The sequence below is a fragment of the Oncorhynchus nerka genome, linkage group LG6 (genome assembly GCF_034236695.1).
Source record: "Oncorhynchus nerka isolate Pitt River linkage group LG6, Oner_Uvic_2.0, whole genome shotgun sequence".
In the NCBI taxonomy this organism is placed as follows: Eukaryota; Metazoa; Chordata; class Actinopteri; order Salmoniformes; family Salmonidae; genus Oncorhynchus; species Oncorhynchus nerka.
The window spans coordinates 40,884,955-40,908,846 of record NC_088401.1 but is presented as its reverse complement, the minus strand read 5'-3'; the positions used below and the strand labels follow the sequence as shown (position 1 = coordinate 40,908,846).

At 44.3% G+C, this 23,892-nt stretch overlaps 1 protein-coding gene across 1 annotated transcript in view; it reads right to left on the bottom strand.

Annotated features, from left to right (window-relative positions):
* Positions 1–3,872: 3,872 nt before the first annotated feature.
* The window catches only part of LOC115130444 (zinc finger E-box-binding homeobox 1-like), a 91,347-nt gene continuing 71,327 nt past the window's right edge, over positions 3,873–23,892 (bottom strand). Inside the window, exons 3-9 of the mRNA XM_029661599.2 lie at positions 20,510–20,668; positions 19,062–19,264; positions 18,645–18,750; positions 17,751–18,193; positions 15,729–17,081; positions 7,850–8,030; positions 3,873–6,916 (exon numbers count right to left, since the gene is read on the bottom strand). Coding sequence (XP_029517459.1) covers positions 5,994–6,916; positions 7,850–8,030; positions 15,729–17,081; positions 17,751–18,193; positions 18,645–18,750; positions 19,062–19,264; positions 20,510–20,668 — 3,368 coding nt within the window. The 3' untranslated portion in view covers positions 3,873–5,993. The remainder of the gene's footprint in view (positions 6,917–7,849; positions 8,031–15,728; positions 17,082–17,750; positions 18,194–18,644; positions 18,751–19,061; positions 19,265–20,509; positions 20,669–23,892) is intronic.

Genomic DNA, 23,892 nt, shown 5'->3' with positions numbered 1-23,892 from the left:
ACTTGTATTTTATTGTGTATTTTTTTTATACAATAAAAGGTAACACAATAACAAGGCTATATAAACGGGGTACCGGTACCGAGTCAATGTGTGGGGGTATAGGTTAGTCGAGGTAATTTGTACATGTAGGTAGGGGTAAACTATGACTATGCATAGAAAACAAACAGCGATTAGCAGCAGTGTAAGAAGAAGCAGGGGGGGTCAATGTAAATAGTCCGGGTGGCCATTTGATTAATTGTTCATCATGGCTCGGGGGAAGAAACTGTTAAGGAGCCTTTTGAAACTAGACTTGGCGCTCCGGTACCGCTTACCGTGCGGTAGCAGAGAGAACGGTCTATGACTTGGGTGACTGGAGTCTTTGACAATGTTTTGGGCCTTCCTCTGACACTGCCTAGTATATAGGTCCTGGATGGCAGGAAGCTTGGCCCCAGTGATATACTGGGCCATACTCACTACCCTCTGTAGGGCCTTACGGATGGATGCCAAGCAGTTGCCATACAAGGCGGTGATGCAACCTGCCAGGATGCTCTCAATGGTGCAGGTGTATAACTTTTTGAAGATCTGGGGACCATTGCCAAATATTTTCAGTCTCCTGAGTGGGAAAAGGTGTTGTCATGCCCTCTTCACGACTGTCTCGGGGTGTGTTTGGACCATGATAGTTTGTTGATGATGTGGACACAAAGGAACTTGAAACTCTCAACCTGCTCCACCACAGCCCTGGTGATGTGAATGGGGGTGTGTTCAGCCCTCCTTTTCCTGTAGTCCACAATAATCTTCTTTGTCTTGCTCATGTTGAGAGAGCGGTTGTTGTCTCTGACCTCCCTATAGGCTGTTTCATCATTGTCTGTGATCAGGCCTACCACTGTTGTGTCGTAAGCAAACTTAATGATAGTGTTTGTGTCGTGCTTAGCCACACAGTTGTGGGTGAACAGAGAGTACAGAAGGGTACTAAACTCGCACCCCTGGGGGGGCCCCGTGTTGAGGATAAATGTGGCAGATGTGTTGTTGCCTACCCTTTCCACCTGGGGATGGCCCGTCAGGAAGTCCAGGATCCAGTTGCAGAGGGAGGTGTTTAGTCCCAGGGTCCTTAGCTTTGTGGGTACTGTTGAACGCTGAGCTGTAGTCAATGAACAGCATTCTCATATAGATGTTTATTTTGTCCAGGTGGGAAAGGGCAGTGTGGAGTGCGATTGAGATTGCATCATTTGTGGATCTGTTGGGGCGGTATGCAAATTGGAGTGGGTCTAGGGTTTCTGGGATGATGGTGTTGATGTGAGCCATGACCAGCCTTTCAAAACACTTAATGGCCACCAATATGAGTGGTACGGGGCGTTAGTCATTTAGACAGGCTACCCTCGCTTTCTTGGGCACCGGTACTATAGTGGTCTGCTTGAAATCAAATCAAATGTATTTATATAGCCCTTCGTACATCAGCTGATATCTCAAAGTGCTGTACAGAAACCCAGCCTAAAACCCCAAACAGCAAGCAATGCAGGTGTAGAAGCACGGTGGCTAGGAAAAACTCCCTAGAAAGGCCAAAACCTAGGAAGAAACCTAGAGAGGAACCAGGCTATGTGGGATGGCCAGTCCTCTTCTGGCTGTGCCGGGTGGAGATTATAACAGAACATGGCCAAGATGTTCAAATGTTCATAAATGACCAGCATGGTCCAATAATAATAAGGCAGAACAGTTGAAACTGAAGCAGCAGCACGGCCAGGTGGACTGGGGACAGCAAGGAGTCATCATGTCAGGTAGTCCTGAGACATGGTCCTAGGGCTCAGGTCCTCCGAGAGAGAAAGAGAGAATTAGAGAGAGCACACTTAAATTCACACAGGACACCGAATAGGACAGGAGAAGTACTCCAGATATAACAAACTGACCCTAGCCTCCCGACACATAAACTACTGCAGCATAAATACTGGAGGCTGAGACAGGAGGGGTCAGGAGACACTGTGGCCCCATCCGAGGACACCCCAGACAGGACCAAACAGGAAGGATATAACCCCACCCACTTTGCCAAAGCACAGCCCCCACACCACAAACATGTAGTCTTTAGAGACTCGTCAGGGAGAAATCAAAAATGTCAGTGAAGACACTTGCCAGTTGGTCCGTGCATGCTCTGAGTACACGTCCTGGTAATTAATTTGTCCCCGTGGCCTTGTGAATGTTGACCCATTTAAAAGGTCTTGCTCACATCGGCTACGGAGAGCGCGATCACACAGTCGTCCGGAACAGCTTGTGCTCTCATGAATACTTCAATGTTGCTTGCCTCGATGCGAGCATAAAAGGTATTTAGGTCGTCTGGTCGGCTCACGTTGCTGAGCAGCTTGAGACTGGGTTTCGCTTTGTAGTCTGTAATAGTTTGCAAGCCCTGCCACATCCGATGAGCATCAGAGCCGGTGTAGTAGGACTCAGTCTTAGTCCTGTTTGATGGTTCGGGTCCGGATTAGTCTCCCGCTCCTTGAAAGCAGCATCTCTAGCAGTTAGCTTGGTGCGGATGTTGCCTGTAATCCATGGCTTCTGTTTGGGATATGTACATACGGTCACTGTGGGGACGACGTCGTCAATGCACTTTTTGATGAAGCTGGTGACTGAGGTGGTATACTCCTCAATGCCATTGGATGAAACCCGGAACATATTCCAGTCTGTGCTAGCAAAACAGTCCTGTAGCTTAGCATCCACATCATCTGAGCACTTACATATTCACTGGTACTTTCTGCTTTAACGTTTGCTTGTAAGCAGGAATCAAGAGGGTAGAATTATGGTCAGATTTGCCAAATTGAGGGGGAGGGAGAGAATTGTATGTGTCTCTGTGTGTGGAATAAATGTGGTTTAGAGTTTTTTCCCTCTGGTTGCACATGTGACATGCTGGTAGAAATTAGATTAAACTGATTTAAGTTTGCCTGCACGCGCGTGTGCCATCGCACGCATGTTGATTTTGTCCACCCACACCAGATGCGATCAGGACACACAGGTTGAAATATCAAAACAAACTCTGAACCAACTATATTAATTTAGGGACAGGTCAATAACTTGAAGCGTTTCTGGTAATTTAGCTAGCTAGCTTGCTGTTGCTAGCTAATTTGTCCTGAGATATAAACATTGGGTTGTTATTTTACCTGAAATCCACAAGGTCCTCTACTCCGACAATTAATCCACAGATAAAATGGTAAAAGGTTGTTTTCTAGTAATCTCTCCTTTACTTCAGGCTTTTTTATATGGCTGTTGGCAACCAGCTTTAAGGTGCATAACCACTACCGACTGGAGTGGTTATGCAATCACCCACGTGGGTATATACTCCAAAAAACAAATGAGGAGATGGCACGTGAGTATATGCTCCTAAAAACCAATGAGGAGATGGGAGAGGCGGGACTTCCAGCGCGATATGCATCACAAATAGAACCAAGTTCTATTTTAGCGCCTGGCTACTCAGACGCTCGCAAGCGTTGTGGGTGCAGTGATTGAATAATATGTATGTATACATTTATCTTGCAACGGTCGCGACGCGAGCGGTGTGGTCAGCATGTTAGTGCCAGCATCAGTTTGTGGTGGTAAATAGATGGCTATAGCATGCTTGACATTGAAAGGTCATTTTCAATTGAGCCTACATCTGCAGCGTTTACCTTGATTACAATCTCTGCAAACTTTGGAATATGGAATCGGCAGTATGGGAATCAGCGCCACTGTCTGCCTGACGGACGTTGTTTTTGTTTTTGTTTGGTTGACAGAGCAGATCTGGGGAATGTCTCGCTTCGTGGTAAAAACAATTGCAGTACACGTGCTGCTGTTCTATCGTGCATGCAATAATGGGAAAAAGCCTAAAGCTTTATTTCGCAAGCTAATATAAGAAATAGATCAACAAACAAGGGGTATGTAATTGATGTATTTTATTGTGAGATGGGGAGTCATAAAAAAACAAAAGCACAAACTATCACTATAAAAATGATTGTGGATTAAAACAGAGACATAAAAAGAGGTTGTGGCCTTGACGTAGCAGACATACAAAGTTCAAATTGGCACAAATAAAACAAAAAAGGTCAATATTATTTTGGCTTGGCAAAAGGACAGATTCATGGTTAAGGATCATCTGTCAATACAACAGCACACTCATGCTATTAGACATACAGTTAGTTCTCAAATAGTTTCAGTAGCTTCATATTAAAGTGGGCAAAAGGTAAAAACTAACATGAGAATTAATGGATGCAGGAAGGTGAAATGTTCCAATTTCCTGCTTGTGGGGTGTGTTGACAACTTGAGATAGCAGTACATTTTATTTTTGTTCTAAAACATACTTACAAAATGCCAGACTTTTTTTATGTTCCAGCTTTGTTGTAGTCATTTTACCTTTCAAATTATTTTCATACTAAAATATATTATTGTATTAATACAAACTACAGTATTGTACACTACACTGTAATAAATAACCATAAAGAAATATAAAAAAATAAGACACATAAATACAAAAGTGTTCTATAACTAAACAAATAACCCATATCATTGGGAATGGTAATAATACCGACATTGCTGAAAACATACAGTACACACATTTAACATATTACAAAAAAACATCAACAACAAAATAATACTGACAGGTAAAAATATTGTCTGAATAACCATTCTGGTATCATATTTGCCTACTTTTGTTACCTGAAGAGAGAGAGTTTCACAAGTGTTAAACAAGTGCACTGGGACTGGACTGGGGAAAAGGATACATTTCAAGGCAGGAAATACTTCAAAATCATGTTTCATCATCCCGTTACAAGTCCTTTTGCCATTGATTGCTCTGATTTATAAAATAGGCAGATTTTTATCTCAAATATATAATTCCGGTCTAAATTATAAGTCATGGTAATGCTATCTTCTACAACATCAGGACTAGTGGTAGTGAGCCAAAAACAGTAGATCAGCTGAAAGAGTTGACATGTTTGAGCTACTATCAAATCTGGGCCTTTAAACAACCTGACAACAGCTGCTAAGGAGAAACAGCAGTATGCAATGGCACTTTTTATATGCATGGTGTATTAAAAAAAAAAAAATGTTTTGCATAAGGCTGGGAGTGGCAATATAGGGTCCAGGGCTTAAGGGTCAAATGATCTCTACTTACTAGGCCTAGATCATGAATGTTCTTCTTTATTCTTCTGCTTGATCTGATTCAGTAATGATTTATTAAATGAACAAACAAACTAACAAAACAATTAGAACAATGTGTCATTGCAGACTTATGTACCTCCTTCCATACTCCCCTTGACGTCTTCTTCATCTATAAGGTAATAATCAACTACTGGAACATCATCATGGCTGAACTTCATCACCTTACAACAGTTTATCTTTAAGGCTCACAATCCATGTAAAACAAACCAAATGTATGCTAACATTATCAGCTAACGTGCTGATGCTGTATACTGTAGGTCTAGTGCGATAATACTGAAGGGTAGACAACACATAACTGTTAGAGCCATAAGTAAACCAAGCCACTTGTAGTGCACAGGATCTTTTTTCTCCCCTCCAACTTAATAAAATACAGATTTTTTTTTGTTCATTGGCAATAAAAAGGTATAGAAATCTCTCCCAACTGTACAGCTTTTTAAAGGTTAAAATATGAATGATAACACTGATAAAAAGAAATGACCCAAGGTTGTTTTAGTAATAAAACATTATCTAAAACGTGTCGGTTCTAGCTTACAAAGTCCGTATAATGCATTTTTTGTCTTTAAACTTTGTTTTTGATTTTTACAAATACATTTTCTAACACTGAAAATGGTTTCTCCTTCTGTGGAATAAGTCACTAGTATTTTTTTCAGGCACACCTGGATTCATACACAGTAGTGAACTGAAATGCAGCATCCGTCAGAGCAACCCAAACGTTATCCCTTTTCTTTCCCCCAACGTCATGGGGAGAAAAAGGATCCTTCCATTTCATAGAGGAAGAAACACAGGTCTGCTTCCTCCCTGTTTTATTTTGTATCTCCTTTTGCTCTGGTCGGTGTTTGGTTCTAGTCTTCTGAAACAGTGTTCCCGTTTGTTTCACCTTCATTCTCTTTCATGACCTCCCCTGATTCTTCCTTCCCCTCTGAGGTCACTGCTTCCTCTGTGTCCATTGTCTCTTCCTTCACCTCCTCCTGAGCCTGCTCTGACTGCTCCTCCTCCACATCCTTCTCATCCTGCTCCTTCTCTCCTCCATGTTCCTCCTCTTTCTCACGGTTCTCCTTCACCTCCTCTTGCCTTGTATGTGCCTTTTCCCCTGTAACCTCCTTTTCTTCCTGCTCTTCCTTTACTTCAACCCCCACTACTAACCCCTCCTCTTCCTCTTCTTCTCCTTCCTCCTCTTCACCCCCTACCACTATTCTCTTCACTCCTTGCTCTTCCTCTTCTGCATTCTCTCCCCCCTCCTGACCAGTGTCTTCCCCCTCCTCCTCTCTCTCCTCCTCCTCCTCCTCCTCTTCCCCTCCCTCATCTCCTATCCGTACCACTTGTATATCATCCATATCCAGAACGCTGTCCGGATCTCCCTCCACCGCCTCCCCTGCCACTGTGTCCATGTCCTCCTCATCACTCTCCTCCTCCTCCTCTCTGGTGCTGCTCCCTCGCTCGTCCGAGTCCAGGTGGGAGGGAGGGGAGGAGGTGGGCCTGCTGTCTGACTGCTCCGGCTGCTCCCCTTCCAGGCCCAACCCCACGGGGCTCTCAATCTCCAGCACTTCCTCCCCTACACCTCCCTGACCTCCTCCCTGCGCCTCCTTCTTGCAATAGGAGTAGCGGTGGTTCATGTGCTGGGAGTAAGAGCCTGAGTGAGAGAAGCGCTTGCCACACTTGTCGCACTGGTAGGGTTTCTCTCCGGAGTGGAGACGCATGTGTTCTATCAAGTGGTGCTTGTGTTTGAAGGCCTTCCTGCAGATGCCACACTCGTGGGGTCTCTTGCCTGTAGCACGGGAGAAAATAAATATACAGTAAATAAAAAGATATCTCAGACAGAAATTGATAAATCATTCAGGGCAGGATTATTGTTGAGTGAAATCTTCTTCTGTCAAATTGTTTTAATTCCCCAGACAGTTGTGCTTGTGAAACAGTTTATATTATAGCGCCAAAGGTCGGTGAAATCTATATTATTTATCATCACGTATCCATGGGAAATATCTTAAAACAACACTCAACAAAAGAGCAATCCGACCAGAAATGCTTCAGGGTTGAAGGCTGAACATTACACCAACGAGAGGAACGGGTAGTTCCAGGCTAAGTGAAGTCACTTGGATGTAAAACTGTGATTCTACGCCAGATATCAAAGTCATAAAGACAGAACGCCTCAGAGTGGGTTGACCTGTGCTTGGCCACAACACTACCCATGTTCTCATGTAAAATTACTAACAGAGCTCTTTTGCAACATCCCTCCAACATTTCACATGGGAAGGTAATGTCGTTGGCAGGGGGAGCTTGGCGGCAAGCAATTCCCAGGCTTTACAGCATGTGTGTGTGTTTGAATGAGTCTGTGTATGTGTTTGCGTGTGTATTGGATAATAGCTACCCAATATTGTGTGTATGTGTATTGGAGGTGTCCTCCACCCTTCTGCAATACACAATAGTAATGACAACACTGCAGTCAGTCAGTGTGTGATTTCTGAAATTACCCCCTTCAGTTTCACTTTGCCTCATATTTCCCTGAGGTTTCCCTAGGGAGGTGCAGTAAGGATGATAATCAGTAGGTATGAAATGGAAGAAAACAGTCTGAAACGGGGAGGTACTATCTAAACATTAACCAATAACAAACACTCGCGTTCATTTTCAGTTGCAAAGTGATTCGCTACGTTGCACCCTAATGAACATGACCCAGATTTGATTGCTCTAGTTCCCGACGTACCTGTGTGTTCATATTTATGTCGGAGCAGAGAGCTGCTCTTCTGGAAGATCTTGTCACACAGGTCGCAGGCGTACAACCCACTCTCCATCTTCCTCATCTTATTCCTGGAAGGGGTGGTGTCTGAGTCATTCTGCTCCTCCATGGTATACACGCCCTCTGAGCTTGTGTCCTGACGCTCCTCCTGAACAACAAATATAAATACATGTGAATGTACACTCGGCCATTTTATTAGGTACAACACCCCATTCATAAAAATGGTTCGCTCCTACAGACAGTGAGTCATGTGGCTGTGGCTTGCGATATAAAAGCAGGCTGACAGGGACTGCATTTCAAACTCAAAGTAGACAGCCCTCTGCCCTGTAATGATGTTTAACATCGTCACATTCCTAGTGTACCTTAAATGTCCCTCGCCAAGCGAGGGAGAATGATGATCGGAGAGGTAACGTCCTTGGTGTAAATCTGGAAGTTGAGCTTTAAAAACAACCAACCTAAAGCTATTAATGTACCTCCTAGTAAGCTAACATATCTTGCTAGCACCCCTGTCAGGTAGCTAGCTACAGTTACCCATAGCTGGCTAGCTAGTTTTATACTTTGGTAATTTATTCCAATACATTTCAGAATTCTCCAAAATATGTTTATGAATCTAGCTACGTTTTATAAGCTCCTCACTATGAGACTAAGCCAATTTGCCAATGGTAAACTCCATGTCTATATATATTTTTTAGCAAACTAGCTTCATACCGTTTTTTGACATGCGAAAATGCAGCCTTGTTGATTAATTTGACACTTTGCGGCCACCAGAGTTTGACATGTGACTACAGTTTGCTACTTTTAATTGTGGGTTTGCTACATTGAATTGTGGGTCATATCAACCCTGCAAGTGACCAAAGTTGTTCACTCGCTCCCTCGAGCTAAATCGAGGGGGCAAGGTAAGTGAATTGGACCTCCACTGAAGATGGCAATCAAACTGCATCCGGTTTCGATGGGGATTCCCCCAAGGGAAAGTGGCTGGCGCAATAGCTGAGGGGGTAAAAATATTTTTGGGGGACTCCAGCCAGGCATTCAGTTACTGTTTGATTGAACATTCGAATGAGTAGAACGAGTGACCTAAGCAACTTTGAGCATGGTATGATCGTCGGTGCCAGCCGCAGGTTCCAGTATGTCACAACCGGCCAGCCTCCTGGGCTTATCACGCACAACAGTCTCTAGGGTTAGCGAGAATGATGCGACAAACAAAAATCATCCAGTCAGCGGCAGTTATGTGGGAAAAAACAGCTTAATTATGAGAGGTCGAAGGAGAATGCCAAGAATCATGCAAGCTAACAGGCAGCCCACAAACAGGCGAATAGCGGCACAGTAAAACAGTGGTGTGCAGAACGGCATCTCGGAACACAAAACTCGCCAGTTCTTGTCATGGATGGGCTATTGCAGCAGACGACCACACCGGATTCCACTCCTATCAGCTAAAAATAATAATAAGAGGCTCCAGTGGGCATGCGATCACCAACACTGGACTCCCAGTTCCTGATGCGTCATGATAAAAGCAGAAAAAGGATTTGGTGTAAGCAGCATGTCCCCATCCTGCCTGGTGTCGACGTTACAGGCTGGTGACAGTTTTGTAATGGTGTTGGAAATGTTTTCCTGGTACACATTTGGTCCTTTGATTCTAACTGAGAATCCATGTCCCGAAGAATTCAGGCTGTTCTGAAGGCAAAGGGGGGTTCGACCTGGTACTAGATTGGTGTACCTAATGAACTGAGTATATGTTATATAATGTATTAGAAAGACGTAATCATGTGATTATTATAACAGTCTGAGCTGATGTTCTGCCTCTCCTCCTTGGGATAGAAGGGAATAACATCAAATCAAATTTTATTGGTCACATACAAATGATTAGCAGATGTTATTGCGGGTGTAGCGAAATGCTTGTGCTTCTAGCGCCGACAGGGCAGTAATATCTAACAAATTGCACAACATATACCCAATACACAAAAATCTAAGTAGGAATGAATTAAGACTATATACATACGGACGAGCGATGTCAGAGCTGAACAGACTAATATACCGTAGAATAGTATAGAATACAGTATATACATATGAGATGAGTAATGCCAGATATGTAAACATTATTAAAGTGACTAGTGATCCATTCCTTAAAAAGCACTTCATGATGACAGAGGTGAGTGCTACTGGGCATAGTCATTAGGTTCACTTACCTTTGCCTTCTTGGGTACAGGAATATTGGTGGCCATCTTGAAGCATGTGGGGACAGCAGACTGGGTAGGGAGAGATTGAATATGCCCGTAAACACACCAGCCAGCTGGTCTGCGCATGCTCTGTGGACGCGGCTAGGGATGCCATCTGGGCCGGCAGCCTTGCCAGGGTAAACACGGTTAAATGTTTTACTCACGTTGGCCACGGAGAAGGAGAGCCCACAGTCCATGGTAGCAGGTCGCGTCGGTGGCACTGTGTTATCCTCAAAGCGTGCGAAGAATGTGTTTAGCCTGTCCGGAAGCAAGACGCCGGTCTCGGCGACGTGGTTGGTTTTCCTTTTGAAGTCCGTGATTGTCTGTCGTCCCTGCCACATATACGTCTCGTGTCTGAGCCTTTGAATTGCAACTCCACTTCTTCTCTAAACTGACATTTAGCTTGTTTGATTGCCTTGCGGAGTGAATAAATACACTTTATATTCTGCCATATTACCAGTCACCTTGTTATGGTTAAATGCGGTGGTTCGCGCTTTCAGTTTCGTGCGAATGCTACCATATCACCTATACACTTCCTTATAAAATCAGTGTATGCGTCTAGATGATTTTCGCAAGCTACCTGGAACATATCCCAGTCCAAGTGATCAAAACAATCCTGAAGCGTGGATTCCGATTGGTCAGACCAACGTTGAATAGTTCAAAGCACGAGTAGTTCCTGAGTTTCTGCCAAAAGGACGGGAGGAGCATGATGGAGTCGTGGTCAAATTTGCCAAAAGGAGGGCGGAGGAGGGCCCTGTAAGCATTATGTAAGTTTGAATAGGAATGGTCGAGTCTTAGCAGCAAGAGTAGTACAGTCGATATGTTGATAGAACAGCGGCAGCCTTGACCTCAGATTCCCTAGTTACAATAAAGGCAGCTCAGGATATGTGGTTCCAGTTTGCATAAAGTCCAGTGAAGTTCTTTGAGGGCCGCCGAGGTAACGGCTTGAGGTGGGATATAAAGGGCCGTGGCGATGACGGAGGAGAATTATCTTGGGAGATAATATGGTCGGCATTTAATTGTGAGGTATTCTAGGTCGGGTGAACAAAAGGACTTAAGTTCCTGTATGTTTCTAGAATTACACCGTGAGTCATTATTCATGAAACACACCCCTCCGCCCTTCTGCTTCCTGGAGAGATATTTATTCCTGTATGCGCGATGTACTGAGAATGCTGCTGGCTTTACCTACTCCGACAGACTATCCAGAGAGAGCCATGTTTCCGTGAAACAAAGGATGTTACAGGCCCCGTTACAGGTCGCTCCGGAAAGAAATCCTTGCTCCATGCTCATCAACTTTGTTATCCAAAAACTGAACATTAGCGAGTAATATACTCAGAAGTGGTGGGTGATGTGCGCACCTCCTATGTCGAACCAGCAGGCTGCCTCGATTGCCTCTCCTCTGCCGGCGATGTTTTGGCTCGGCCTCTGGAATAAGTTCAATTGAACAAGTTCAACGCAGGTTGCTGGATCGAATCCCCGAGCTGACAAGGCAAAATATCTGTCATTCTGCCCCTGAACAAGGCAGTTAACCCACTGTTCCCTGGTAGGCTGTCATTGTAAATAAGAATTTGTTCTTAACTGACTTGCCTAGCTATATAAAGGTTAAATAAAATTTAAAATTGCTCTGAGGAGAGTGAATAAAGGATTTGATACAGGGAAGTTGTAATGCTGGTAGTTCTGATGAGTTAACGCTGCTCTGATATCCAATAGTTCTTCCCGGCTGTATGTAATAAAACAAAACATATCCTGAGCTAATAATGCAAAAAAATTGTACATAAAAAAAACTAAAAGAGCAAAGTTTCCTAAGAGGTAGTCGCGATCCTGCCATCTCTGTTGGCGCCATCTTACTTATATATATGTGATTTACGTGAATATACAGTACCAGTCAAAAGTTTGGACACACCTACTCATTCAAGGGTTTTTCTTTAATTTGACTATTTTCTACATTGTAGAATAATAGTGAAGACATCAAACTATGAAATAACACATATGGAATCATGTAGTAACCAAAAAAAGAGTTAAACAAATAAAAATATATATATATTTGAAATTCTTCAAAGTAGCCACCCTTTGCCTTGATGGCAGATTTTCACAATCTTTGCATTCTCTCAACCAGCTTTTTTAAAAACCTTTATTTAACTAGGCAAGTCAGTTAAGAACAAATTCTTATTTACAAACCTAAGGTTGTATTACAAAAGTAGTTTGAAATGTTTTGGCAAAGTTTACAGGTAACTTTGAGATATTTTGTAGTCAAGTTGCACAAGTTGGAACCGGTGTTTTTCTGGATCAAACGCTCCAAATAAATGAACATTTTGGATATATATCGATGGAATTCCACTTGTGATGTTTATTGGACATATTGAAGTGCCAACAAAAGAAGCTCATCAAAGGTAAGGCATGAATTATATTTTTATTTCTGCGTTTTGTGTCGTGCCTGCAGGGTTGAAATATGCTTTTCTCTCTTTGTTTACGGAGGTGCTATCCTCAGATAATAGCATTGTTTGCTTTCGTGGAAAAGCCTTTTTGAAATCTGACATGTTGGCTGGATTCACAAGTGTAGCTTTAATTTGCTATCTTGCATGTGTGATTTAATGAAAGTTAGATTTTTATAGTAATTTATTTGAATTTGGCGCTCTGCATTTTCCCTGGCTTTTGGCCAGGTGGGATGCTAGCGTCCCACATATCCCAGAGAGGTTAAAACATGAAGGTCAGTCAATATGGAACATTTCAAGAACTTTGAAAGTTTCTTCAAGTGCATTCGCAAAAACCATCAAGCGCTATGATGAAACTGGCTCTCATGAGGACCACCAAAGGAAAGGAAGACCCAGAGTTACCTCTGCTGTGGAGGAAAAGTTCATTAGTTACCAGCCTCAGAAATTGCAGCCCAAATAAACGCTTCACAGAGTTCAAGTAACAGACACATCTCAACATCAAAAGTGTTCAGAGGAGACTGCGTGAATCAGGCCTTCGTGGTCGAATTTCTGCAAAGAAATCACTACTAAAGGACACCAATAAGATAACGAGATTTGCTTAGGCCAAGAAACACAAGCAATGGACATTAGACCAGTGGAAATCGGTTTAAACCGTAATGTCTCTGTGAGATGCAGAGTAGGTGTACGGATGATCTCTGCATGTGTAGTTCCCACCGTGAAGCATGGAGGAGGAGGTGTGATGGTGCTATGCTGGTGACACTGTCTGGGATTTATTTAGAATTAAAGGCACACTTAACCATCATGGCTACCATAGCATTCTGCAGCAATACACCATCCCATCTGGTTTGTGTTTAGTGGGACTAAACATTTGTTTTTCAACAGGACAATGACCCAACAAACCTCCCGGCTCTGTAAGGGCTATTTGACCAGGAAGGAGCGTGATGGAGTGCTCCATCAGATGACCCGGCCTCCACAATCACCCGACCTCAAACCAATTGAGATGGTTTGGGATGAGTTGGACCGCAGAGTGAAGGAAAAGCAGCCAATGCTCAGCATATGTGGGAACTCCTTCAAGACAGTTGGAAAAGCATTCCAGGTGAAGCTAGTTGAGAGAATGCAAAGAGTGACCAAAGCTGTCATCAAGTCAAAGGGTGGCTACTTTGAAGAATTTGTTTAACTACATGATTCCATATGTGTTATTTCACAGTTTTGATGTTTTCTCTATTATTCTACAATGTAGAAAATAGTAAGATAAAGAAAAACCCTTGAATGAGTAGGTGTGTCCAAACCTTTATCTGGTACTGTATGTAATATAGTGTTTACTGTTTTTAAGTATCAATTCTAACAGTAATACAGCAATGGAGAAGCCTGGAGAAGTAGTTTCATTGTCTGATTAAAACAGCAAACAAAATGTGCAGGACAATAATACAAAACAAGTGATATGGAGCTAAAATTAATTTATAACTGATTTAGTTTTAAGTAGTTCATTGGTGTGTCATTCTGTTTCCCAGGAAAAAAAGAGTATCAGGAAGGGATGGTGTAGGTAGGCTGACTAATACCACTTCCTGTTTATGGCTCTCAGGGAATCATAACCTCGCCATAACAATTTCACAGTTAATCTTTTACTGGCTGAGTGAAAAATACCATCATGATGACATCATCCCACCTTGGTGTGTTGGCCCTGAAAACCAGTCCTTACCCTCATCATGACTCATCAATGGTGAGTAAAAACTTTTCATGAGCGTAGGCTACGGCTGAGTTGCAAATGGCACGGCATCCTATTCCCTTTTGACAAGGACCCATACAGCTCTGATCAAAATAGTGCACTATATAGGGAATAGGGTGCCATTTGGGACACAGTCAACAACTTTTGAGTATTCAGCAATGAGACACAGAGAGAAAGAGGAAGTGTGGCAGGCAGCAGCATCATTAAGGAACTGATATATAATAGCTTTATGTACAGTTATGGGTTTTAACAAGTCATGCTCTATGCCAATCGACTTAATAGTTAAGCATAATGCAACAACAAGTCAATGGTGAGACAGGAGGCCGGGCGTTTAAACAGATTCCTACAGATCAATAGGTCTCTACAGTAAGTGCTGCCTCATGTCTTCTGGCTGGGTGACAGCAGTAGCAGCTCAGGTCTGTGCTCGGGGAGTGATGTCTCTCACACATCTATCCATCATTATGGATTCATTACATGTCCTGGCTCTGACTTTACCACTGTATTAGAGTTTGCTGGCAGAATTCAGCATTTTCTGTATAATGTAGAGTAATTTATTAGGCCATTTTCCTCTGTTGTATAGCATTGTCAAAACATTTTGACACTAACACTTTTAGTCATTTCACATTTTGAAATGTTTGGCAGTATACTCTAGTATGAATACCCACTTAATATCATTCTACTATTTCTCCCTACATCCCTGAGAGAGAAGGGAAGAGAGAGAGAGTGAGCGAGCGAGAAGAGAGGAGAGCTAGGTCTTCTCACTAGAGTCCTGTCCACCTTTCCCCCTCTCCTCCTCCTCCCAGCGCTGAAACAAAACAGTTCATCACAGGAGACAGACAGTGGTGCCAAAACACCACCGCCTCCACCCAGAGCTACAGGAGAGAAATTCATTCAGCTGGGAGAGTTCCCAGCTCGATAGGTGGAGCTTAACCTTCTCAGTATGGCTGAGCTGCAGTGGAACAGAGCCAAAAGAATTGATGCACTAAAGGGGCAATAGACTGACTCCTGAGTGTTGAGGCCTTGTTGTTTCACTCAAAACAAATAAGACACGGGTAGAATGAAAAATAGGAGGAATGATTACATCTCAGAACTTCCCATTCTTCCAGCACCTCCTCCCTCACTAAACCGGAGCCAAGTCAGGGGAGAGACTTAAGCAAGAGAACATGATTCTCAGTCATGCACCTGCAATACCGATCATGCTAGACTGTTTCCATATAACAGGGTCATTTTCTCTAACCGGCAAACACATTCAAATACATGTAGTTCAGGCCATACACACACAGCAGATGATTTCCTTGCAACTGACTGAATAAGAGCATCTGCTATGTAAATGACCAAAATGTAATGTAAATGTAAACTGCTGCTTTCTCTTTAGGGGTCTAAGCTGGGTTACTGTAAAGAACTGACTGTTGCTGTGAAAAGAGCTAAACAAATACATTTAAATTACGGATTGATTGATCCACTGATTTACAAACCTTGATGCCGTTGATCTGCAGTGTGGTCTTCTCCTGTGTCTCTGTCCCTGCAGGGCTGCTGGCTGTAGCTGTAGTGGTATAGGTGTAGGCCAACTGTGGGATGAGGATAGTCTGGTTGTTATTGGTGGTGAGAGCCCGGAGACAGGGCACACCCGTGCTGCCCTGATCAGTGATGGCATAGATGGTCCCGCTGGGCAGCTGAGTGGTCATGATGCTGATGGGGTTGGCACTTTGTGGGCCGGCGGTGTAAAAGGACAAGGTTTGGCTAGTCATGTGGTGGCCTGCGGCGCCGGCAGAGAGCGGAAGTTCTTTCTTGGTTGTGCAAGTCTTCGTCAAGTTCAGGGGTTCGTCCTGATGGGAGTAAACAGTGGCTTGGGAAGAGGCCGCGGTGGCAGCGGTCTCCTCTCGGAGGGGCTTTGGTAGCGACAGGTCCAGGGGGACCTCCGTGCTGTCTGAGGAGGAGGGTTTGGCTGGGACGGCCCCCCCGGTGGTCAGGTTTAGCGGTGTAGGGGAGTCCGGGCAGGGCCCAGAGCCGTTAACCTCAGCCGGAGTGGCCTCAGCTGGGCTGGACTGCATCAGGGTGGGGCTCTCTGTGTTCTGCTCTGATCTTACTTTAGGGGACACAACAATGGCCCCATGACACTCAGACAAGGGCCCTTCTTCCTCAGACGGAGGGGTCGGGGCCCCTAGTGAGACCTGACCGCTCTGCATCTTGTCAAACCACTTCTTGACTACGTCGGCAGGCAGGCTGACCGAGTCGGAGATCTTGCTGAGCACCTCCTTGGTGGGCTCAACATTTAAGGCGAAGTAGGCCTTGAGGAGGGACAGAAGGTTCTTGGGCTGGTCCCCGAACCCCTCAGACAATAATGAATCGATGGCAGACTTTGATTTGTCCCCATTGATCCTGAGGCCTGAGGCTTTCTTACAGTGCTTGAGTGTGTGGAGAGCGTCCAGACCATTGGGGCACTCATTACAAAGCAGGCAGGTCTTAGTAGTCTCCTCTTCCATCTTCTCCTCTTTGCTCCTGGGGGGCCTGCTAACTGTCAGGTCCTCTGGGAGTTTCTGCTGGGTCTTGCTGGAGGGCTCTGTGGCAGCCTGGGCCTGGCCTGGTGTTGTAGCCAGGGTCGGGGGCTCCTTTTTCAGGTTCTGGGCAGTGAGCTGGGTCTGTGTCTGGCTGGGGTCCAGGCTGTAGTTGATGATGATCTTGGTGGCGTTGCCGTCCTGACCCATAATGGGCAGACTGATGGCTGAGATGAGCTGCTGGTGAGGAACACCTGTCGCCCCCATGCCAGTCCCCGCTGACTTAGCATTGTTCTCCAACATCTGTCTGATCATGTTACTGTCCACCGCCACCTTCAAGATTAAGATGAAAATGGTTTGCGCATTGTTTAATAAGTCATTGTACAAATAGCAACAACAAGCACATTACAAGTATTTCATGAATTCAAAGTTGTATTTTGGTATTATATTATGATAACCATTAACTGTTGCAAAAGCAGCAGCTACTCTTCCTGGGGTCCACACAAAACATGACATAATACAATACATTAATAGACAAGAATAGCTCAAGGACAAAACTACATCAATTTAAAAAAGGCACACGTATCCTACATATCAATACATACACACAAACTAGGTCAAATAGGGAAGAGGCGTTGTGAGGTGTTGCTTTATCTGTTTTTTTAAAACCAGGTATGTTGCTCATTTGAGCAATATGAGATGGAATGGAGTTCAATGCAATAATTGGTCTATATAATACTGTACGCTTTCTTGAATTTGTTCTGCATTTGGGGACTGTGAAAAGACTCCTGGTGGCATGTCTGGTGGGATAAGTGTGTGTGTCAGGGCTGTAAGTTGACTATATAAACCATTTGGGATTTTCAACACATTAATGTTTCTTATAAAAAGAAGAAGTGATGCAGTCAGTCTCTCATACAGTCAGTCTCTCCTGTACTTGAATTACAAATACATCACTAAATACAGAGTACTATTTTTAATCCGATATACAAATTCACAAATCACCTTCAAGACGTTCTGTAGGTCTGCCAGGTTGATGCTGATCGGAGAGACCAGGCCCATGGTGGGGAGCATCACCGCCTGCACCGCACCCTGCAGTGGAGCAGCCGCACCCCCGTTGAACACCCCTCCTCCGTGACCGTTCACTCCTGCTGCCCCCGCTGCTGGAGACACTACTATGGGCTTGTACTCGTAGTCCATTGGCTCGCTCTTGATCTGGTTGAGGGGTAGCTGTTCCTGCAAGGGTTTGTCTCGGGTCTGGGTGCGTGTGGTGGAGGAGGGCGAGGCGGGCATGGCTGGGGATGGGCATTGGGAGGCCTTGGCGGGCAGGGGACGGCCGTTGACTGCTGAGATCACGCCGATGCACTTCTTACTGCTGATGTGGGAGCTGTAGGAGCCGGAGTGGGAGAAACGCTTCTTACAGTTGGAGCACTCGTATGGCTTCTCTCCTGTAGGGACAGACACATACACACACACGACACCCGCGCACACACACACACAAGACCTCCATTAGGAGCAGAAGTAAATGAATAAACCTCCCAGGGAAAAAGGGTCTAATGCATTTCAAAAATGCTTAAACGCTGAGGTAATGGCACCATTGGGAAATACTCTTTAATTGTTGGCCGGCTCGCCAACACAAACACAATTATATCACATTAGGACAGAGCACAATGCTCTGAAACTCAATCAAGGACACATAAATACACAGAGTTACTAAACATAAATATTTGTTTGACGGAAACAGAAACATCTGGGCGGATGGCGTGGCCAATAGTAACTAACTTCTACAATTACCCCAACGCTTTTCCACATTAAAGAATACATACGCACATACACAAACAAACACAAACACACACACACACACACAGGGCTGCCATGGTGACTGAGGGGTCCACTCACCGCTGTGGATGCGTAGGTGCTCCTTCAGGTGATGCTTGTACTTAAATGCTTTTTCACATTCAGTGCACTTGAATTTTCGGTTGCCCCCCGACTGTGTCATGTGCCTCTGTCAGACAAAGGAAGAAAGGGGAGAGTGGATGGTCAGTCACACAAAAATTCACTTTGTACTAGTAAAAATGTATGCAAGAGTAACATTGGACAATGGCCATTGGCCCCAAAAAATCCAATCCTGGGAAATGAAATGTTCAAAATGTCTAAAAAATGTTGTTATGAGGGAATACTGATCAACACCTACTTTCCTACTTCCTGGGTTTTTCACATCACATGACCTTTTATCTACATAACCTTCATACATTACATGGTGCTGCACGTAGTAGTTGACAAACAGCAGATATCTAGTGTTATGTTACCAGGTACCTGGTCTCTGCCAGCTTTGTGGGCACTCATGTGTCTCTCCAGCTGAGTGCGGTAGGCGAAGGTGTAGCTGCACTGGGAGCAGCTGAAGTTGTCCTCGCTCTTCTCGTGGCGCAGCTTGATGTGCTCCTTCAGGGACGTGTAGCGCTTGTAGCCGCGGGCACAGTAGGGACAGGTGAGGAGCTGTGAGAACGCATCCGGAGTGCCTGGTGGGGGAGGAGAGCGAGAGGAAGGGAGCATGTAAGCGAGCGAGCGCGTGTGTGTGTGTGTGTGTGTGTGTGTGTGTGTGTGTGTGTGTGTGTGTGTGTGTGTGTGTGTGTGTGTGTGTGTGTGTGTAAGAGAAGGGGGAGTGTGTGTGTAAGAGAAGGGGGAGTGTGTGTGTAAGAGAAGGAGGAGTGTGTGTGAGTGAGTGAAAGAGAAGGGTGTGTGTGTGTAGTATGGAAAGGGGGCTAGTCTGTAGAGTAATCAGAGGGTCAATAGATAGTAAGGGTCATTTGATTATGATGATTGATAGACACAGGAGCTCTGGACTGTTTTCTCTTTTAACCTATTTCACCAGGTATTAAGACTCACAGTTTCCACACTAACTACATGACAGATGCAACATACTCTCACTCTCACTCTCAGCTGGATACTGTTGGTAATTCACTAATAACATAGTGGGTGTTGTAAATGTGCAATCAACGGCACTAGTATACACGAGTAATGTCTTTGAAATATTGGAAATCTAAGCCTATATCTTTCTCTAAAAAAACACCCACTGGTTTCAAATGAATGCCCAGACATCCAATAAAAGCCTGCTGGAGACACGGTAGAACACGGTGAGAAGACATCATGCACACCGGGCTCCAGTTCCCCAGGGTTGTTTCCTGCTCCAGTGGGTCCCACACAGGTAAAGTATTACCTGTTAACAGGTGATGTATTAAGCCTCCCTACTGGCCACACATAATGTCTCTCACACACACATTATCGCCCAGGTACTAGTGAATCATCACTGACACAGGTGTGAGACATTTGCTCAGGTGTTGCTGTTTTCAAACTCTCCGGGGATGACAGGTAACAGCCAAAAGCTCTTAGGCCATAAAAGCCCAGTCTGTGTCCATTCACAGCGGTGTGTGCCTACGTGTGTGTGTGTTAATGTGGGGGAGTTAACACCTTTAGAGGGAGATACAGTCGCCCGAACAACAAATCAAGGTGTTGCCTGGAGGCAAACCTGTAGGGGATGGGGGGGGGGGGGGGGGTCAAGGTACAAAGTATTTTTTGTGGAATGTGTGCTACCCCTGCTCTGTGCTGAGCTTGACTCAGAGTGGAATCTATGGCTAATCAGTGACACTATTTCATGAAAACTGGTACTTTGAACCAGTACAAAGCAGAGGAGCGATGAAGTGAGGTATGTATGTTGTGTGTGTGTGAGAAAGGTGTGCAGGTGAGGTGTGTGTGTGTGTCTTTACCATTCTCGTCATGTCCGCTGGCCTCGGGCGTCCCCTGGCAGGGCTCGTCCTCAGGGGCTTCTGGGTAGATGATGGTCGTGTCTCCCTGCTGCAGTATCTCCTCCACCAGAGCATCTGTACTGCCGTCATCCTCCCCATCCGAACCACACTCCTCCCTCGCTGAAACACAGGGACAGGCAACTATTTGGACAAGAACATGAGGAAAGGGACATCAAAAATCCTCTCCATTGTTATAAAACATCACAATTGTAATACATTATAACTGTGACCTACAACTAGGTGAGTTAGTACATCTGATGTATCCCTACAATCAACCAATCCCAATGCAATAGACTTCAAACATAAACGCCTCACTGCCTCCTCAAACCCCAGGCCGAGATCAACCTCCTCTCTGGATAAGAAAGAACAACCTGGCCACTGTGGGAACTAATATCCTAATACACCAGTAAATGAGATTCGTTATCAGGGAGCATATTCTCTCCTCCGCATCACATTTGCTGCCGTTGCGCCACTAATGAGGGCTAATTAAGGAGCTAAATAAGGTTGTAGGAAACAGCATAACTCGAGGACACATTTAGGAAGTGGAACGCTTCCGTCTCTCTGCTCGGCTTCGCTTCCTGAAGCACGTACACAACAGGGTATAGCGTGTCAGCAGTTAAAACAATAAAGAAATACACCTAGTTATTATCATTATTACTAACCCTTATTTTACCAGGTAGGTTGACAGAATAGGAACACATTCACTTTGACAGGAAGTGAGAGAGTATGATTATAAAACACCTAACGCCATTGTTTACCTCCCTAAAGAGAGACAACTTTTATTTACTGAGCAGATGTATCAGTCAAGGGGAATTTAATTATCCTGTTAGTTTCTTAAGTGTCAAGGTTTTTCCGAGCGTGTAAAGAGCTGTGATAGTGAGACCCAGCTGTGTGTTGCTGTGTCAGAGGGGAGCTTGTACGCTCCGTGACTCAGCCAGGCAGGCCCAGTAAATTCCAACAGCCCTCCTACTTAACAGGGCCCATCCCTTGGCTGGCTCTCTCCTAGCTCTCTCCTGTGCACTATAACAGCGATGAGACAAGGTGAGAAATGGACGGTTCCACTACACGGAACACACATCCCTACGCCAACGACACGGTACACACACACACACACAGTTACTGGTTACCATGGTTATTAAACACATTCAGCCGAACCTCCTCCATCCCGCCGCCTCACAGCAAAAAAAGGAGAGGGAGGAGAAGGAGAGCGAGTGAAAGTGAGTGTGAAAAAAAATCCAGTGGCCAACACAGTGTATGTAAGAAAGAGAACCAGAGAAAGAAAGCAAGAGATACAGAGGGAGAGAAAAAGAGAGATGTAATCACCAGGTGCTGAGAAAGTCTGACTGCAGGATTATATCCACCCTCAATATAGGATGGAGGGGGAGAAACAGATGAGTGCCTCCCAACCCTCACATTAAGCCACAGCGTTACTTCCCATGGCCTCAATGGATCCTTCACTCTCTCTCTCTCAACCATTCAGAAATGTCTTCAGTTTTTCACCGTTGAGCTAGATTTGTAAGATTAAATTTTTCTTGCAGTTCAATGTTCTTCTAATAACATTAAGCAGCTAAATAACAACCTATTTCAACAGTCACACATGTTGCTGTTTTCTGTATCTACAGTCCACTACCCTGGCCTGAAGTTACCTGATCCCTGCCTCACTCAGGGTCTCAGAATGATGTAACAGCCTACATCTCCAACACACACACCAACCCGGGAGACTGAATGTAGAGTGTGTGTGTGAGATAGGGTTGCTCTGGCGGTCGGCACTGAGGTGTTACAGGTCTCTGGTTGTTTTACGGTTATGGCCCCATTCACCGTCTCTCTCAGACCTCTGCTACAGTAAATAAGAGCTGAAGGCCACAAGGGTCAAAGCCAGTCAGGCAGTCTATGAAAAGTCAGTTTATCAGCATGTTTCAACATGGCCAAACATGACACATGGACGTGAACTCACTGAAGCATGAGTGAAATACTTGGACAGGTTCTGGAGTTATCTGACTAGACTCTAAAGAAGATTTATAAAAAATGTATTTTGTAATTGTCTGTGGCAGGGCTTGCAAACTATTACAGACTACAAAAGGAAACGCAGCCGCGAGCTTCCCAATGACGAGAGCCTACCAGACGAGCTAAAAGGCTTTTATGCTCACTTTGAGGCAAGCAACACTGAAGCATGCATGAGAGCACCAGATGTTACGGATGACTGTGTGATCAAGCTCTCCATAGTTGATGTGAGCAAGACCTTTAAACAGGTCAACATTCACAAGGCCCCCGGGGCCAGACAGATTACCAGGACGTCTACTCAGAGCATGCGCGGACCAACTGGCAAGTGTCTTCACTGACATTTTCAACCTCTCCCTGCCCGAGTCTTTATTACCTATATGTTTCAAAAAATATATATTACCTTTCTTTAACTAGGCAAGTCAGTTAAGAACAAATTCTTATTTTCAATGACGGCCTAGGAACAGTGGTTGTTATACTGTAAATGTAATACATGTGAACATAGTGGACAACTGTTTTCTGACGTGAACATTTCAGCTCAACATGTGAAAACAGCTATTTCACATTTTTTTTGTGTGTTTAGGTATGTAATAAAGTGTCATGGCGTTGAAAAGCAAGTGATACACTGTTCAAGATAAAATATTGTAAACATCTTTAATCAATATGATTACATTTGACATGATCACTTAGACCTGATTTAATATGACCCAACCTAGGATTTGAACTCAACATCTCTGAATTTGTGTTAGACTGAACTTCCTGTTGTGCCACAAAGTCTGTAAAATGTTTAGAAGCAGCGAAGGCTGCTGAGGGGAGGACGGTGCAAGTGGAATGGCATCAAACACATGTCAACCATGTGTTTGATGTATTTGATACCATTCCACTAATTCCGCTCCAGCCATTACCACAAACCCGTCCTCCCCAATTAAGGTGCCACCAACCTCAGGTGCTCAGAGGTCCCCTACAGATTCACTACCTATAATACATCTCTGCACTTAGCAAAGAGTGCCATCTGCACTTCTATTTTAGTTATCAGTTAATCTGACTATTCTTTCATCATTGATTTGATTTACTTATTTCAGCAATTTGAGTTTTTGTGTGTGTATAGTTATCTAATGTTGGTGGGGGATATGATTCTGTTTCAATGTTACTCCTGAATCAATATGATAAATATACCATTTTTTATTTTTCACAAATCTGAGATTTACTTTGAAGTCCAAAGTGTAGGAATCCAAGTAAAATGTGTTATTGATATGGCGTCGTAGCAGGAAGATCAGAATACCGTGAACCAAAAAGTTTTGAGTTCAAATCCCAGGTGAGGACATGTTGAATAATAATTGCTGTAT